The sequence below is a fragment of the Lithobates pipiens genome, unplaced genomic scaffold (assembly GCF_037356315.1).
Source record: "Lithobates pipiens isolate NorthernLeopardFrog02 unplaced genomic scaffold, aLitPip1_a1.2 Scaffold_23, whole genome shotgun sequence".
Classification (NCBI taxonomy): domain Eukaryota; kingdom Metazoa; phylum Chordata; class Amphibia; order Anura; family Ranidae; genus Lithobates; species Lithobates pipiens.
Window position 1 is genome coordinate 159,205,119 of NW_027507785.1, and position 20,142 is coordinate 159,225,260.

Consider the following 20,142-nt stretch of genomic DNA (forward strand, 5'->3'; position numbering starts at 1 on the left):
AAGAGGTGGGACAGGGCATGAGCAAGATTTGTGGAGGAGTTGTGAGGCATATATTTTATCAAAATGTAAGATAAATAATTAAAAGAAAAGGATAATATATTATTCCAATTTGCTTTCCACAGCTCTAATAGCTGTTTTCTTTTAATCTGTCTCCGCACCCCAAAGCACCTTGTCCCCATGTTTATGGAGACAAGGGCCTCTTCCCCACAACCCTGGGCTGTGGTTATGGGGGTCTGCGGATGGGCAGCTTATCTTAATCTGGAAGCCCCCATTAACAGATCCTACCCTCCCCTATGTGAATGAGTATGGCCTACCCATTCACCGAAAAAGTTAATAAAGACAGTACATGAGTTTTTGACAGTTCCTTTGTTAAAAAATAAAAAAACAATGTCCCCCAATGTAGATCCATTTTCAATCATATCGCCCCCTGAAAGACCAGAAAAAATAAAAAACCTCTGGCTTCATCGCACGCTCCCCGCGGAATGCCTGCTCCTCTGTCTGACATTTTTTAAACAGCTAAGGGGCGGGCCAGCCAATGTCATAAAGTGACCCCGCCCCCTGTGACCTCATCGGCCCAGCATGCCCTGGTTAGGGAGATCTAAAGGGGGCTTCCAGATTCCAATAAGCCCCTGCCGCAGACCCCCCGAACCACAGCCCAGGGTTGTGGGGAAAAGGCCCTTATCCCCATCAACATGGAGACTAGGTGCTTTGGGGTGGGGAGGCAGAGCCCCGCCCCAAAGAACCCCTCCATGTTGAAGGCATGTGGCCTGGTATGGTTCGGGAAGGGGGGATGCGCTCGCTTGTCCCCTCTTGGCTTGGGGAAGCTATGTTTTATTTTTTTTGGAATTTCTTATTGCCGAAATTGTTATGTTTACATTTCAACTCTCAGTGGGGAAGCCTGCTGACAGCTGATAAGTCATCGGTTTTAAGAACTCGGTGGCTGGCTTCTCAGGCCGCTGGTTAACAACCAGCTATTCTTCACACAAAATTTGAATCCGTCAATCATTTTTCGACCGATTTAAATTCGAATAGTTTCTCGAAATTTTGGAATTTGTTAGAAAACTTATATATGAAGCAAAATTTTCCAAAAAATAAAAGAAACAAACTAAACAAATTCCAAAATGAAAGTAACAAATTCTGAAACGAAACTAAATTAGTAACATAATGAATATATCCAAAACAAAACAAATGTTTCCATTCCGCACAATGTATCACCCTGGAAGTCTAAAGTGGACTGTAAATCCCACCCAGCAAGACATATATTGACTGGTAATCAAGATGAAAGTTACTGCTCTTAGTACAGTGTGGTCCAGAGGAGGAGGTATCTAAAGGCCATACAGGTATCTTTCTGCCTCCCTTACACACTGGTAGAGGACCATGTGTACTGATATATGTCCCAGTAGAGGATTGAACACCTTAACACAGAAAGTGTAAGGTTCCAGTGTAGTAAGTTAACTCCCTCACATGCTTAAATCTGGTAACCACAGGTCTATGAATGGCTGAAAAAACATGTCCCATATAGAGTCTAAATATCCCAACAAAGTATTTCATGTGTCATAGAACCAAAGCAATCATCCAATCCAACAGGTGGGTTGTCCCCATAGAAGTCATGCAATAGATATCAGGTAGCAATGACAGTCATTCGTTTAAGCAATCATTTCCATAAGAGCCATGGTAGCCAGATGAATACTTATCACTCCAGTACAGAATATTGGCATGCATTAAAAAGGGGCTTAACTCCAGAGGTAAAATAATAATTCGCCCACTCTACAAGGCTCTGGGGACTTGATGGATTTGTCATCTAGGCTGAGACTGATAGAAGAACACCGCTATCCTGACCTGTTTTGCCGGTTCTCCCGGCTACCTGAGAGGTACCGCTACATTGTTTGGCATGCATGATATCCAAATTTAAAATGGCCGCCCGGTCCAGTCTTTGCAAATACCGTGCTTTATGATGTCAAGCCCGCACGTGCATACACATTGATGTCATGTGCACCTGCGTATGCGCAAGGGGATTGATTTTAGGCTTTGGATATATACTGTATATATTTTTGGATCACATGTGTAGATTTAGGACCAATTCCAGATCTGGTTGAGTCCAAAACTAGTAATTCAGTGTTTGATTTTTCATGTGAGTTCAACTTGGGACTCCCAGACTATTTTTATTTTTGTGAGTTTTTGAACTGGATTTTAAGGGTTTTAGTGTTATTGGTATCTATCCCCCGCCGTGCACCTGGTGCTAGACAGACAGACTTTCCAGAAGATTCATATGAAAACTCTTAGTACATCTAACGCCTTGAGGAATGCAATTTCCTGAATGACAACAGAATACACTGTTGGAAATGTGTTCTTCTAATCTTGATTTTCCATCCTACTCTTTCACATTCTTGAGCTCTTTCTTGAGCTTCTTTGATGCACTGGGATACCAGATTATCCAGGGAGGAAGAAATATAAATTTTTCTATGGAATCTCAGAAGCTTATGTGCAGAAATTCACTGTATTTACACTTTCCAAAAGCTTGACTGAGATACAGACAGTCAGTTAGGCACAGGCAAGAGCTTTACCACCAAGCAGAAAAATTACCTAAGCTGACTTAGCTTAGCCAGATGAAAATAGTTGATGCTGACATCCAAATGTAGAATGGGTTAGAGTATAGTGGGTTAATTTGGTGGCCATGAGTAAGAATGAGCCCAATGTTCGAGTCAAATGTAAGTTCGACTCGAACATCGGGTGTTCACCTGTTCGCCGAATAACGAACAATTTGGGGTGTGGTCGTGGCAAATTCGAAAGCCGTGAAACACCCTTTAAAAGTTTATGGGAGAAATCAAATGTGCTAATTTTTAAGGCTTATATTCATGGTATTGTCATAAAAAGTGTTTGGGGACCTGGGTCCTGCCCCAGGGGACATGTATCAATGCAAAAAAAAAGTTTTAAAAACTGCAGTTTTTTCAGGAGCAATGATTTTAATGTTTAAAGTGAAACAATAAAAGTGAAATATTCCTTTAAATTTCATACCTAGTATGCCTGTAAAGTGACGCATTGTTTACTGTGTTTAGAACAGTCCGAGAGCAAAATTAAATTTCTAAAGGAAAAAAAGTAATTTAAAAGTATTTGCGGCTATAATGAAATACACATACAAGTCATTGAAAAAAACAGCATGGGATTCCCCAACAGTCAATTACCAGACCCTTCAGGTATGGTAGAAATATTAAGGGGAACCCGAACCAAACTTAAAAAAAAGACCCTTCAGGTCTGGAATGGATTTTAAAGGGATCCCCGCGCCAAAATTAAAAAAAAAATGGTGTGGGGTTCCCCTCAAAAATCCATACCAGACCCTTATCCGAGCAGGCAACCTGGCAGGCCACAGGAAAAGAGGGGGGCTGAGATAGAGCCCCCCCTCCTGAACCATACCAAGCCACATGCCCTCAACATGGGGCCGGTGCTTTGGGATTTTCCCCAAAACACCTTGTCCCCATGTTGATGGGGACAAGGGCCTCATCCCACAACCCTTGCCCGGTGGTTGTGGGAGTCTGCGGGCGGGGGGCTTATCAGAATATGGAAGCCCCCTTTAACAAGGGGACCCCCACATCCCGGCCTCCCCGCTGTGTGAAATGGTAACGGGTACAAATATACCCCTACCATTTCACAAAAAAAGTGTGAAAATGGTAAAAAAAGACATGGCTTGGGACAAGTCCTTTAATAAAAAATAAAAAAATAAGTGTCCCACGAAGTCCATTCATCTTCTTCTCTCGCTTCGGACCGAAAACGAAAAAAAAAGCCATCCAACCCGCTTCCATGGGAGGCACCCACCGTATGACGTGTCTTCGCTTTGACAGCTCTTTTATAACTGAGGGCGGGGCCATACAATGACTTTGCCAGGTGACGCCACCCCCTCTGACACATGGGGACATCCCTGTGGCTTCCCCGCCCCCTCTGACGCTACGGGAAAGCAATAGGGATGTCCTCGTGCGTCAGAGGGGGGCTGGGTCAGCCGGTGACGTCATCACCCTCAGTTATAAAAGAGCTGTCAAAGCGAAGATGCGTCATACGACGCCTCCCATGGAGGTGGGTTGGACGGCTTTTTTTTCTTTTTCAGTTTGTTGGAGCGAGAGAAGAAGAATATTATTATTTAATTTTGGCATGGGGTTCCCCTTCATATCCATACCAGATCTGAAGGGTATGGTATGGAATTTAGGGGGACCCCCACGGAATTTTTTTTTTTTAATTTGAGTTCAAGGTTCCCCTTAATACTCATACCAGACCCGAAGGACCGACAATTCATTATAGCTGCGAGTACTTTTAAATTACTTTTTTCCTTTAGAAATGTCATTTTGCTCTCAAACTGTTCTGAACACGGGAAACATGTGCCACTTTACAGGAATACTATAGACACCCCACAGGTATGAATTTTAAAGGAATATTTCACTTTTATTGTTTCACTTTAAGCATTATTAAAATCACTGCTCCCAAAAAAAGTCTGTTTTTAAAACTTTTTTTTTTGCATTGATACATGTCCCCTGGGGCAGGACCCAGGTTCCCAAACACTTTTTATGACAATAACTTGCATATAAGCCTTTAAAATTAGCACTTTTGATTTTTCATGTTCGTATCCCATAGACTTTAACGGTGTTTGTGTGTTTGAACAAATTTTTTTCCTGTCTGCATGTTCTGCTGCAAACCGAACCGGGGGGTTGTTCGGCTCATCCCTAGCCAGGAACAGGGTTGAATAATTCTCAAGACAACCAAGGTGGTTTCCTAAGGGCTAATGCGGGGGTCAGCAACCTGTAGATCACACTCTAGCAGTAGATCATAGACAGGTGACTGGTAGATCGCGGTCTGGGCTTGCTGACCCATCATCCCAGAGCATCAGAGTGCAAAACACAGGGACTACTTGTAGTAGTAGAAGTTGGAGCTGTAGTAGGGAACAACATTCACATACGTCGATGCCTCCTCTGTAGTGCTAGCTCCTGTCCCATGCAGATTGATATCAACTATACTCCACCTCTTATTATGGCTAGAAGTCTCCAAAGTGGTGCCAGCAGCAGCAGCAGCAGGAAGCAGGAGATCTTCAGGTCAATGTGAAGCAATACACTGGGCATAATAACATAGGGCTGCTTTCCCACTGATGAGCTGCTGTTAACCCACATCAGGGTTAAAGCAGCCAGTGTTGTGTTGCTATCTCACCACCTGCTTTAATCCCTTGGACCTCGCAGAAGCATGCAGTTGGGGACACTTGCAGAGTGGCCCCATTCACTTGATTGGCAGGCAATAGCATCCACCCAAAGCAACAGGGGGCTTCATTCCTGCTGCGGCATGTGTACACCTTTGGCTGCTGCCTCAGCAGCTAAAGCGAGGGTAGGGACCGGGGGCTGTAAAACCGTGACTTAACTGCAGGGCTTTACTACCCCCCAACTTTATGTGTGAACAAGCTCTAAGGGTGACACTGCCAAATGCAACTTAGGGCTTATTCACAAGTGTAGCAGCCACTAATGCTCCTTTGAAAAGCAATCCGAGTATGTTTGACAGGTGGCGAGGAGGCTTTTATTTTACAGGTCCTATGCTTACAAAAAATATAAATGTAAAATTTTTAACTCCACACTGTCATCAAAGGTGACAGCCAACTAACAGCCACATATTTCACAATAAATAATCTGACATAAACAGTCAGGAGCCATGCAAACCTAAATACAGAGCATAACATGATAGAGTAACCCATTGAATAGGCTTAGACTGATTGTTCAGCAGTTTCCTGAAGCTTTCCTCATAAGGGATTAAGGTGTTCACTACAGAGACCAGAGCTACAGTGCTGAGTCTCAAAACTGTGTGGTATAGAAAGGACCTCCAGTCTGCTTAGTATGCTTACATCTTTTCTTTCTGTAGCAGCTTGTTACAACAACTTTTAGGCCAGGTTCACATATGTTCAGCTCCAGTTTGCAGTTCAGGGTCTGGTGCCGATGCCTTGCTGTTCACCGGTTCAGGTGCAATTCAAGTGCAAATTTTTGCCTGAATTTGCACCTGCACCAGACCCAAAAATGCACAGGACCCTTTTTTAAACCGCATTGCGGCTGTCCTGGATATGTGTACTCCATTGACAACCAGTCACATTCACATGTCATGCGAATTGGATGTGGTTGAAACGCATCCAATTTGAATATATGTAAACCCAGCTTTAAGGTTGCGGAAGGGAAGAAAAAGAGCTAGAAAATGCAGGTTTTTGGCTATACAAAGTTTATTTTTGTATTAGTTTCAGCTCCTTCTTGTGGTGGAATGGGTCATGTTTGCAGGAAGAGAAGGTGTAAACAAGTTGTAGAAAAAAGGTGTAGAAAAAAGTTTGTTGTAGTGGAGCATGTGATAGCTATCTCAATAAGATTTCATTCCCAGTGGTATTGACCCACCATAAATGTAAACAAAATTTGGAAAAATAAACAGTAACAGTAACATGTATGGTCTACGTGACTACACAAATTAATTTCATATCTACATTTTGTGATAATCCTGATTTTATTGCAGAATTGGTTTATGGGGTTTATACTTTTCCTACTTTTTTACTTTGGAGGTGCCTTGATTGTTGGAGCACTATGGAGTCCCCCTACGGGCACTTTTCGTTTGCCCCCAGGTTAGTCTTATTCACACTGCAGGCAGGGTGAGTGGGGGGATTTTGGAGTCAATATTTTTGGCCTTCCCCTTTTTTCCCCCTTTTTTTTTCCTCCTGTTGTCATGGACAGATTTGTGCTTTGTCCCTTTTGTATTTGTATACTGGGATACCATTTTTATTATCCCTGTACTATCATTAATTTGTTTTGATCATATTTCAGCACAGGATTATTATCTTTGATCAAGTACTTACAAGGCATACAAAGTCCTAATGAAGTGGAGACAAATCTTGAAATGCATAGATCATACATGTTACTGTTACCGTTTATTGTAACGCCTTCAAAACTATGTTTTTAAGCTGTATTGTATTTAGCTTCTCTGTAACTTTATGGACGGTAGATGCCTGATTGTATACACTAAAGATGGTTGGTTTTTTAATATTTTATCATTTTTATATTGATGTGTCTATTTCCGTTATTTTTCCAAATCTTGTTTACATGTTAACAAACTGCTTCCAGCCTGAGCGTACAGTTTCTGAAATGTCTGTTTATCAGCAAAACAGATACCCTATTGTGGTTCACTTTTCTGAGCTGACTACAGAGACAAGTGTGAATAAAGGATAAGTGCTAAAGGTGAGCTTATTCCTCAACAAGAAAATAAAGCAGAAACTAACATATAACATATACTGTATATGTTGCAATCAATATATCCATTCATTGATAATCAGGAGAATCCAATAAACTAATCACATCAGTCTAAAACAAAGCACATAAAATGATAGGATAAGTAGCCTTATGTTTAAAAAACTATCCTTTATTTTTTGTTGAGTCTAACATATAAAAGTGGAAAAGGGTATTACAAAAATGACTCCATATAGTATAACAATACAGAGACCAATATATACTGTATATCAAGATATTTATTGATCATCAGAAGAATACAATATATGGATCATAACACTCTAAAGCTGGATTCACACCAGTCCTATGTGAATTCCAGCTCCGTTCTCTGTGCAAAGAGAAAAAGAAGCTGTTCAGAGCTTCCTCTCTGTTGTAGCTGTGGATCAGCTGATCAGGGAGAGGGGGACATGTAGTGAGGAGGGGGAGAGAATGCCTGTTCACAAGGGAACGCATCTGCGAATCAGATGCGTTCCCATAGAAGAATATGAGCCTGCAATTCGCACTGCACTGCCTAGAAAACGCACACTTTTTTGGGCAATGCGGAAAGCAAATGCAATGCACATATGTTAACCAGACTATTTGAAAGTAATAGATGTTAAAATGTTCTGCGAATTGGATGCGGTCATACCTGCATCCAATTCATATAGGTGTGAACCCAGCCTTAAACAAAGAACTTATAAAAATGAGATTTTTGGCTTTGTTTGCAAAGCTAATACATCAGGATAAGTATCCCTAAAATAGTGGCATTTAATTTCATTTGAGTCTAACCTAAAAACAATATATATATTTACTCTAAAAAAAAAAAAGATACAAATATGAAAAGGGTTAAAAAAATACTTTGAAACTTACACTAAAAATCAAAGTTTTACCAGAAGCTCAAGAATGTTTTGTTTTGTCAACAACATCTTGTGACATTGAAGCACATACTTATGGTGAGCTTGCTTCATAAACAAGAATGTCAGTAATTCTTAGATCAGTTATGGGCCCCTGAAAAATGTCTGCCAGCATTGTGCTCTTTTGCAATATTTTTAAAGTTCTTTTTGTGTACACTATATTTAGCCTTCAAACTCTAATTGTATGTTTACCATAATGTGATTTAATGAGTAGTTATTAAACTATTTGATGTCAAATGTTTTACCTTTACAATCACAAACTGATTTCTGTTCGTGCATTATGTACATAAAATATAATAAGTGCTGCAACTAGCTACTTTTTTTCATTTATAACTTCTTACCAAATGAATGGCCTTTTCTGTAATATTTCTGTCATATTTTGCTTTACTTTGTACAACCTATTTTTTTATGTGTTTGTGGTTTTTTTCTTCTTCTTTTGTTTAGCAAACAATCAAACGTTCCTTTTTTATTTAAGGCTTTATTCAATAGATTTCTATAAAATCCCTTCACAAATTAAATTCATATAAAGATCATACCCAATTTTACATGGTCTCCTATTGAAAAAAAAAATTGCCTTCAAGGTAAACTCCATGGGGAGGGGAAACCCACTGACAGGGTACAGATCTTTCTACTTATGCTGTGGCTGTCCTAGAAGGAGAGTGTACTAAAAGACTTTCAACACATTTTGTTTTGATGTCACTGCAATGTATTTAGATGACTTAAACTGAAGCGTCGGTTAGGCTTTAAAATTTCTTTCACACTTATTTTTTACTTATTTTATTTTATACTTATTATTTCTGTTTATGACTTCTGTTACTGTGATGTACTTACAAGAAAAGGTAATGTAATCTATGTCTGGACAGGAAATCACACACAAAATAAAATCACTTCTTACAAATGCTATTCTACACTGGCAAAAAAAAAAAATATAATAATAATAATTATGCTATTATAGTTATTATATTTTAGAGCTACTGTTAAAAAGGAGGCTCCTATATAGTGCCCACACTGCTGTCTCCAGCATAAACCAAAATAATAAATACAAACCAGTACCTTTATGGGGCAACCACTAAACACATACATGTACATTAAGAGTGTTATTGTGAACTATGTAATAAAAAAATAAATATATATATACTGTATATTATGATATTTTGGGATTTCACTAGTGCTAGAGTTAAGACCAGTGAGCAAATATTGTTTAGGGCTTGATGGCCTACTTTTTATTTAAAATTTTCTAAAGTAAAAAGTTCATGTCCAACAAAAATGTAAATTTTTCCCTCACAGATCTGTTCAGCATTTCTCTTCAAATGCTATACAATAACACTGGTGCTTCATCCAGCCCCCTCGCTCATTCTAACTGCATTGCTATTTTAGCCTCAGGTTTAGGCCCTTGTTTGTTTTGTAATACCACCTCACAGCACCACTGTGCTCAGATACAACCTGCACTTCTCTAGCAGCGCCATGCTGCACTGGCCCACTTACTGGCCTCTGGGCAGGGACCGCCTGTCTCCCTGGTGGAGCCCTTGATTATAAAGACTGTGCACACCTGCAAACACAATCCGTTTCCCCAGTAAGGCCCGGTTCACACTGCTCCGAGAGTTGAGCGACAGTCGATCCGACTTTGCTCTGAGACTTTGGTTCAACATCAATCCGGCTTCCTTGCAACTTTAAAACCTGAGCCCAGAGTTGGGGACTTTGTCCCTCCCAACACTTTTTTACCATATATATATATGTATATATATATATATATATATATATATATATATATATATAATATACAGCATCTTACACAAGTACACCCCTCACATTTTTGTAAATATTTTATTATATCTTTTCACATGACAACACTGAAGAAATGACACTTTGCTACAATGTAGGTAGTGAGTGTACAGCTTGTATAACAGTGTAAATTTGTTGTCCCCTCAAAATAACTCAAAACACAGCCATTAATGTCTAAACTGCTGGCAACAAAATTGAGTACACCTTGAGTGAAAATGTCCAAATTGGACCCAATTAGCCATTTTCCCTCATGTGACTCATTAGTGTTACAAGGTCTTAGGTGTGAATGGGGAGCAGGTGTGTTAAATTTGGTGTTATCACTTTCACTCTCTTAAACTGGTCACTAGAAGTTCAACATGGCACCTCATGGCAAAGAACTCTCTGAGGATCTGAAAAAAATAATTGTTGCTCTACATACAGATGGCCTGGCATATAAGAAGATTTCCAAGACCCTGAAACTGACCTGCTGCACGACGGCCAAGACCATATAGTGGTTTAACAGGACAGGTTCCACTCAGAACAGGCAATGCCATGGTCGACCAAAGAATTTGAGTGCATGTGCTTAGTGTCATATCCAGAGGTTGTCTTTGAGAAATAGACGTATGAGTGCTGCCAGCATTGCTGCAGAGGTTGAATGGGTGGGGGTCAGCCTGTCAGTGCTCAGACCATATGCTGCACACTGCATCAAATTGGTCTGCATGACAGTTGTCCTAGAAGGAAGCCTCTTCAAAAGATGATGCACAAGAAAGCCTGCAAACAGTTTGCTGAAGATAAGCAGGTGAAGGACATGGATTACTGGAACCATGTCCTGTGGTCGGATGAGACCAAGATAAACTTATTTGGTTCTGATGGTATCAAGCGTGTGTGGCGCCAACCAGATGAGGAGTACAAAGACAGGACTGTCTTGCCTATAGCCAAGCATGGTGGTGGGAGTGTCATGGTCTGGGGCTGCATGAGTACTGCCGGCACTGGGGAGCTACAGATCATTGAGGGAACCATGAATGCCAACATACTGAAGCAGAGCATGATCCCTTCCCTTTGGAGACTGGGCCACAGGGCATTATTCCAACATAACCCCAAACACACCTCCAAGACGACCACTGCATGGCTAAAGAAGCTGAGGGTAAAGGTGATGAACTGGCAAAGCATGTCTCCAGACCTAAACCCTATTGAGCATTTGTGGGGCATCCTCAAATGGAAGGTGGGGGAGTGCAAGGTCTCTAACATCCACCAGCTCCATGATGTAATCATGGAGGAGCGGAAGAGGACTCCAGTGGCAATCTGTGAAGCTCTGTTAAACTCCATGACCAAGAGATTTACGGCAGTGCTGGAAAATAATGGTGGTCACACAAAATATTGACACTTTGGGCTCAATTTGGACATTTTCACTTAGGGGTGTACTCACTTTTGTCACCAGCAGTTTAGACACTAATGGCTGTGTCTTGAGTTATTTTGACTGGACAGCAAATGTACACTGTGTGAGCTGTACACTCGCTATTTTACATTGTAACAAAGTGTAATTTGTCACATGAAAAGATATAATAAAACATTTACAAAAATGTGAGGGATGTACTTATGTGAGATACTGTGTATGTGTATATATATATATATATATATATATATATATATATATATATGTGTAATATATATATATATATATATATATATATATATATATATATATATACACAGTATATACCTGCTACTCTATCACTTCCTCAACTATTTCCATTCCATTTGTTAGAAATAAATTATGAAATGAAAATATGGCTTTTTTAATAACTTTAAAATATATTATGACAAAACAAAAGCTTTATATACATATATCACTTTCTTCTCAAATCTAATCCCAATTACAAACCAGCTTCTCTTTTCATTGACAATCTCCTGCAATGAAATACCTATGGGGGTTCACGTCCCGAAAGATCTCACCAAACCTACTGACATGATTTACTACCTTCAAATCCATAAATTCTCTATTTCCTTGTTATGCAGGATTCAAATACATATATTGGCCAAAATACATAGTCCAAGCTATACATTTTTGTGACCTCTGGAAGCTTTATTAAAATCCTCAACCACTCAATTCATAATTTCATATGACACCATAAAATGTCCAGAATTAATGCATAGAGGAGGATTCACTTTACTTGACTGAAACTTTTACATGGTGGTTCTTACCAAGAAGGTTGCTGGTACCACAATTGACAGCAAAAACTGCACTAATCTGAAATATATTTTACCACAGAATTGAAAACTCTCTTCATTGACTGTTGCCAAGTCCAAAACAGAAACCCTACCCATAGTGATTGCCTCCATTTTATCCTCTTAGGATCACCTTCTCGGGAGAGGTTATCCTTCTTCTAGAGCCGTTACCTCTATTATACATGTAGCCATGGTGTTAGCACTACTGACAAACAATCCGCCAAATCACCCCACTGCCAGACTTCTTGCATCCTTTCCAGAGACAATGAATAATCTTTTGCAAGCTTTGTTTTTGTTGTTTTTTTTGGGGGGGTACAACTTGGATAGGGATTGGGATAGGGATAGGGATTGGGCAATAATTGATTCTATGGGCATCCCATAGGAATGCCCATAGAATCAATTATTGCCATCATATTTACAAGTTTCAGCTACTTTGATCATAGTTAGAGTATGAAGATTGAATGTGCACACTTGACTAAGTAGAAATCTTCTCCTGCAGCTTCCTGCAGACTGTTATTCCCTCTGCATCTACATGCAGACTATTGCTCCCTCTGCATTTCCATGCAGACTACTGTTCCTAAGAGCTTTCCATCTGTCACTGTATGAGGGACAGAAACATTACTTTTGACAGTGTAAAAGTAATGGTCTTCGTTCTCTTCACCACTTGCCCAAACTTGCTTCCTCTTGCATAACTGGTTTCCTCCTGCACAACTTGTAATTACGTTTAAGGTATAACACATCCTCTTCTAATGGGTATGAAGAACTCACTCTGAATAAGCCCCTCTACTGCCTCTTCTGACTCCATACTACTAGGCATGAGGCCTGCAGAACCTCTCCCCAAGGCATAGTAGGTTAAAGTCTATCTTCTAGGAAATGGACTACTGCTCCCAGCCAGTCCAACTTGCAAACCATGTGCCACCCGGCCACACTGATTTGACACACATTTCCACAGTCTCTTCTCCAATCCAGGACTCTTCACCATCCACTGTGTGCATGATAAAGATTCTGCTAGTGAAGCAGAGTTCCCTTACAGAATCCCTGGCACCTCCAGCCATGCACTGTGACAACACTCACCAACCTTGATGAGGAACTTTCCCGGACTATGCGTTCCAACAGCTTCTCCTACCCCTCTGCTCCAGGAGTTCCCTGCCACTGACCGTGTGGTGACAGAGAGATTGCCAATGACCGTGTAGAAGCAATGTTCCCTCGCAGTTCTCCCTGGGCCGCCTCCTGTGATCGCTGCACCCCCCCAGGTGGGGGTGTGCTCCTGCGGCTGTCTAGCACTCCATTCCTCATGTCACCCAGTCCCCTACTCCTCCCCAGCAGCATGTGACTTCAACCTATATTTGAGGCCTGCCCCCTGCCAATGCCAGTTAGGGATTGGTCAGGGCTCCCACATGGGCTGCATACCACATGGGCTGCATGCCACTCCAGCTCTAGGCCCAGCCTCTTCTTCAAGAACATTCTCCCTGGAAGCAGGGGGGGTGCCTCAGAACTGAAGTATGATAACCACTTTTCATTGTGGGTCTAAATGATTCTACAGAGGGATTACAACACAAAACAGGCTCCCATGGGTATTAAAAACTTGAGAAAGTCCAATCTGACAAAATGAATCAGAAAAAGCCTGTGATCTCATCATATATGGCCAAGCATTCACCAGAAAGTGGATGAGTAGACTGGTGTTTTCATTTAATAAATTGTGGCTCACTATAAAATCTGTCTGGTAAATTACCCCCCCCCCCCCCTTCTCCCCCCGCACTCTCCAATGGCTAGCCATTAGAGACTGCTTATCATCTGCTCTTCATAAGGTCACTTTTTTTGGTTCTGGATAGAGGAGAGTTAACTGGGCTTTTTTCTTATTCTATTAGAGACTTGTGATTGTAAAGCAAGGAGATATGGATTGTCAGCCACCCCACCAAGAGTTTATGACCTTAGCATTAAGTGAGTAGATGAGTGCTTGTCATGCCTTTGGTCTTTATATAAATAAAAAAGAGCAAATGCAGTGTAACAATAATGTTGTATCATAATTCTTAATAACTCACAAAAACTATTCAAAAGATCAATTTTTCAAAGAATTGTAATACTGCAAGAGCAAAGGGGGATTGTGCAAGAGCGGGAGAGGGACAGGGCATGCTTTAGACACCCTGTGTACTTGGATGAAGTCTTTTTGTCGCATGTTAGATACTGTATGCAAGCTGTTAGCATTCAAAGAACTAAGTTGAAGGGACATTTAGATGTTTTGTTAATTTACAGCCAATTATGATGACATTGGTGCAACAAATGACAGATGACAATCTCACAATACATGGTTACAATCCTTGTTTGTTTATTTGTCTTGGACCTATGTATGAATATGTTTCGCTCTGGCTACTGTAGGGCTTTTATCCACTCTTAGGTAAATCATAAGAGATTACTGTGTATTTAAAGAAACTCTAAAGGGGTGTTTTTTTCCTGGAAAGCCCTAGAAGACATAACATTTCTGTGACTTGAGGGGATCATGCCAGTATTCTTTAACTTATTTTAATCTTATTCTGGTCATTAGAAACCGCACAGAAGAAGGAGGAAACTACATCAAGAGATGCTGTAAGGGTTTCTGCATAGATATCCTGAAGAAAATAGCAAAGACTGTCAAATTCACCTATGATCTGTATCTGGTGACCAATGGCAAGCATGGCAAAAAGATTAATGGCACATGGAATGGCATGATTGGAGAGGTAAAATTCATATCCATGTGAAGTATATTTATAAAATGTCACCTTTTATTTGTAAAAAAAAATTCTGGATGCAGTGTACAATACTCACTAAACTATACTGATGGTGCTTTATAAATACATATAATAAAAATATAAAAAAAATATATATATATATATATATATATATTTTCAACAAGTTGACATGTTAAAGTCCAACTTCAGCCATTTTTTTTTTTGTTTTATTTTCAATTCAGTGGAAACGAGTCAGAACCTTTTATGCATTTTTTTTTTCATTGCTGAATGTGCCCTCATGTGGGATATTTCCCCCCACTTTTTAGATTATGGGAAGACACAAATAGCAAAAGAAACTTGACATATATTCCACCCCTTCCCACTCTAATAAATAAATAAATATGGGTCTGTTGCAAGGAAAAAAACAGTGTAGGGTCCCCCTCCCAGTTCATATAAGGCCCTTGGAGTCTGGTATGGATTTTAAGGGGAACTCCATGCCAAAATAAAAAAAATTCTTTGCGTGGGAGTCCCCCCAAAATCCATACCAGACCCTTATCCGAGCATGTAGCCTGGAGGTCAGGATAGGTGGGGGGGAGTGCCTCCCCTACTGAAGCATATCAGGCTACGTGCCCTCAACATGGGGAAGGTGCTTTGGGGTTCACCTCACCCTGACAACCAATGGCCATGCTGACAACCCTGGCCATTGGTTGTCGGGGTCTGCGGGAGGGGGTTTATCAGAATCTTGAAGCCCCCTTTAACAAGGGGGCCCCAAGATCCCGCCTCCCCATGTGAATTGGTATTGGGTACATTGTACCCCTACCTATTCACCAAAAAAGTGTCAAAAAGTAAAACCACAACAGACAGTTTTTGACAATTCCTTTATTAAAGAAGAAAAAAAAGTGTCCTGCAATGTATATCCATTGTCAATCACACAGCCCAATGGACCCAAAAAAAAAAAAAAAAAAACCTGAAAAAACTCTGCTTACTGTCTTTTTGCTTTGACAGTTCTTAGACAGGCCTGATATGAATTGGGGGGGGGGGGGGGCACATCATTTTTTTTCTTAATTCTGTCATAGGGTTCCCCTTAACCACCTCAATATACTGTATTATATACTTTGCACTGTGCCTTGCGAAAGTATTTGGCCCCCTTGAACTTTTCAACCTTTTGCCACATTTCAGGCTTCAAACATAAAGATATACCATTTTGATTTTTTGTGAAGAATCACCAACAAGTGGGACACAATTGTGAAGTGGAATGAAATCTATTGGATTTTTGAAACTTTTTTAACTAATAAAAAAATTTAAAGTGGGGCGTGCAAAATTATTCGGCCCCTTTGCGTTAATACTTTGTAGAGCCACCTTTTGCTGTGATTACAGCTGCAAGTCGCTTGGGGTATGTCTCTATCAGTTTTGCACATCGAGAGACTGAAATTCTTGCCCATTCTTCCTTGCAAAACAGCTCGAGCTCAGTGAGGTTGGATGGAGAGTGTTTGTGAACAGCAGTTTTCAGCTCTTTCCACAGATTCTCGATTGGATACAGGTCTGGACTTTGACTTGGCCATTCTAACACCTGGATACGTTTATTTGTGAACCATTCCTTTGTAGATTTTGTTTTATGTTTGGGATCATTGTCTTGTTGGAAGATAAATCTCCGTCCCAGTTTCAGGTCTTTTGCAGACTCCAACAGGTTTTCAACCAGATTCTTGGTCCTGTATTTGGCTGCATCCATCTTCCCCTCAATTTTAACCACCTTCCCTGTCCCTGCTGAAGAAAAGCAGGCCCAAACCATGATGCTGCCACCACCATGTTTGACAGTGGGGATGGTGTGTTGAGGGTGATGAGCTGTGTTGCTTTTACGGCAAACATATCGTCTTGCATTGTGGGCAAAAAGTTTGATTTTGGTTTCATCTGACCAGAGCACCTTCTTCCACATGTTTGGTGTGTCTCCCAGGTGGCTTGTGCCAAACTTTAGACAAGACTTTTTATGGATATCTTTGAGAAATGGCTTTCTTCTTGCTACTTTTCCATAAAGGCCAGATTTGTGCAGTGTACGACTGATTGTTGTCCTATGGACAGACTCTCTCACCTCAGCTGTAGTTCTCTGCAGTTCATCCAGAGTGATCATGGGCCTCTTGGCTGCATCTCTGATCAGTCTTCTCCTTGTCTGAGCTGAAAGTTTAGAGGGACGGCCAGGTCTTGGTAGATTTGCAGTGGTCTGATACTCCTTCCATTTCAAAATGATCGCTTGCACAGTGCTCCTTGGGATGTTTAAAGCTTGGGAAATCTTTTTGTATCCAAATCCGGCTTTAAACTTCTCCAGTATTACGGACCTGCCTGGTGTGTTCCTTGGTCTTCATGATGCTCTCTGCGCTTTCAACAGAACCCTGAGACTATCACAGAGCAGGTGCATATATACAGAGACTTGATTACACATAGGTAGATTCTATTTATCACCATCAGTCATTTAGGACAACATTGGATCATTCAGAGATGCTCGCTGAACTTCTGGAGTGAGTTTGCTGCACTGAAAGTAAAGGGGCCGAATAATTTTGCACGCACCACTTTTCAGTTTTTTATTTGCTAAAAAAGTTTAAAATATCCAATATATTTCGTTCCACTTCACAATTGTGTCCCACTTGTTGGTGATTCTTCACAAAAAATTAAAATTTTATATCTTTATGTTTGAAGCCTGAAATGTGGCAAAAGGTTGAAAAGTTCAAGGGGGCCGAATACTTTCGCAAGGCACCGTATATACTACACAGATGGCACTATATACTCTACACTGTAATATATATATGTAGGGGCTGCTGAGTGTTGTGGCCCACCTGTTTTTATTTTTATTGAGGGGACTGATCTTGGATAGGGTATAGGAAGTATGTGATGCCCAGTGAATTTTAGAACAATCAATTGGTGAATTTAAGAGCAATCAATTGGAACAACTTATATACTCTCGGGAATATACAGGCCTCTCTGTCTCCAGCACAACTCTTATGCCCTGTACACATGGTCAGACATTCCGATGATAAAATCTGTCTTGCATGCAGACGGTTGCACAAAATTGTTGGAAAATCCGATCGTTCAGAATAAGGTGAAGTACGACGGGACTATAAAAAGGGCAGTAGCCAATAGCTTTTGTCTCGTAATATATTCTGAGCATGCGTGGCACTTTGTCCGTCGGAATTGTCTACACACGATCGGAATTGAAACGATCGGATTTTGTTGTTTTAAAAACTGTTTTTAAAATTTTAGATCCAGCTCTCAAACTTTGTGTGTCGGAAATTCCCAATGGAAAAAGTCAGATGGAGCCCACACATGATCAGATTTTCCAACAACACAATCCGATCGCACATTTTGCGTCAGAAAGTCAGACCGTGTATACAGGGCATTAGTGTAGACTATTACTTCTCAGCTCATCCAGCACTCTACTTGCATGAGCTTTCAGGCACAGCTAGCACCACGTGGTTTAGCCTGACACTGGCTCAGCCAGGCCTTATCAATTGCCATTTGCAGCCAGGGACCGCGGGCCCCTATATTGTAGCAGAATAGAAAGTGTCTGGTGCTAGTTGTCCTACCTGCAGCTACTGAGCCCAGTAAGCCATCTTCAGGCCCTGCCCTTCTCCACTGCCCATGACACCACAGTCCATTTCTCTGGTTCTGCACCCATCCCAGACTGCATCCTCCCAGTCCTCTCAGGCGTACCTCTGAACTCTGATCTGTATTATATATACTACATGGACTGCACTATTTACTCTCCACTGTATTATGTATATGTTGCGGTACCTCCGTAGGGGCTATTTGTGTTGTGGCCCACCTGTCACCCCACCTGGTCCCGTGTTCACCTCTCAGACACTCCAAGACAGAAAAACAGTCCAAGTGCTTGTTTTTATGTTTTATTGAGGAATTTGAACTTGGATGGGGTATAGGAAGTATGGAATGGCCAATGGAATTTTGCAGATCTTGCTGGGACAACTATATACACTCCATTTCTCCTCCTGCACATCGCTTCCTTTCTAACGTTCACTTTTTTCTCCTAGCACAAAGTGAATAGGCCTGACACTGGCTCCGCCAGGCGTTAGCAATTGCCCTTTGCATGCAGGGATTGTGGGCCTCTATAGTGTAGCAAAATAGAAAGTCTCTGGTGTGAGCTGTCCTACATGCGGCTACTGAGCCCAGTAAGACATTTTTAGCCCCCCCCCCCAGCCCTCCTGGCTGCAGCTGCCCTTCTCCACTGCCCATGACACCACAGTCCATTTCTCTGGCTTTGTACCCACCCAGACTGCATCCTCCCAGTCCTCTCAGGTGTGCCTCTGAACTCTGAACTTGAACATATATATATATATATATATATATATATATATATATATATATATATATACTACACTGACTGCACTATATACTCTGAACTGTATTATATATACTACACTGACTGCACTATATACTCTGAACTGTATATATATATATATATATATATACTATATGGACTGCACTATATACTCTGAACTTCATTTATATATACTATACGGACTGCACTATATACTCTTAACTGTAATATATATATATATATATATATATATATACTATACAGACTGCACTACATACTCTTAACTGTAATATATATTACACTAACTGCACTATATACTCTGAGCTGCAGTATATATATATATATATATATATATATATATATATACTACACTGACTGACTGCACACTACACTATACTACCTGCCTAATCTCCATTCATTCACTATGTGCGGCTGCCGTGTATGCAGCAGCCTTATATAGTGTGGGGCATGGACTTAGCCTCTGAGCCATGATTGGCCAAAGGCACCCTGCCTTTGGCCAATCATGGCTCTCAAAAGCATATCACACTCTGATTGGCCAAAGCATGCAGGTCAGGTGCATGCTTTGGCCAATCATCAGCTGTCAATGCACTGCAACCTCGAAGTGCATTATGGGGCGCTCTGTGGTGATTGAACAAACGAGCACCCAATGTTTGAGTTGAACTTATGTTTGAGTCGGACATTGGGACCATCCCTGTATATAAATTAGAGACGTCCCAAGTGACAAGAATGCACCCAGAGTCCACTTGTATATTAGTAACCTTATCCAAAAAATGTCCAATATCCCTTATATAGGATTTAGTGTTAGATATTTAGCAAGTGGAGCTGTCACTGAGTTCATTCCTGTCACTATTGGATGCCCAGGTGGATTTAAAAAGTTCTTGTGTATTTTAGGTAACATGTAGATTACCGAAAGTAATACGATTTTCCGAATAAAGAAAAGT

At 40.8% G+C, this 20,142-nt stretch overlaps 1 protein-coding gene across 1 annotated transcript in view; it reads left to right on the plus strand.

Moving 5' to 3' along the window:
- The window catches only part of GRIN2B (glutamate ionotropic receptor NMDA type subunit 2B), a 969,425-nt gene that overhangs the window by 795,057 nt on the left and 154,226 nt on the right, over window positions 1–20,142 (plus strand). Inside the window, exon 7 of the mRNA XM_077452507.1 lies at window positions 14,697–14,868. Coding sequence (XP_077308633.1) covers window positions 14,697–14,868 — 172 coding nt within the window. The remainder of the gene's footprint in view (window positions 1–14,696; window positions 14,869–20,142) is intronic.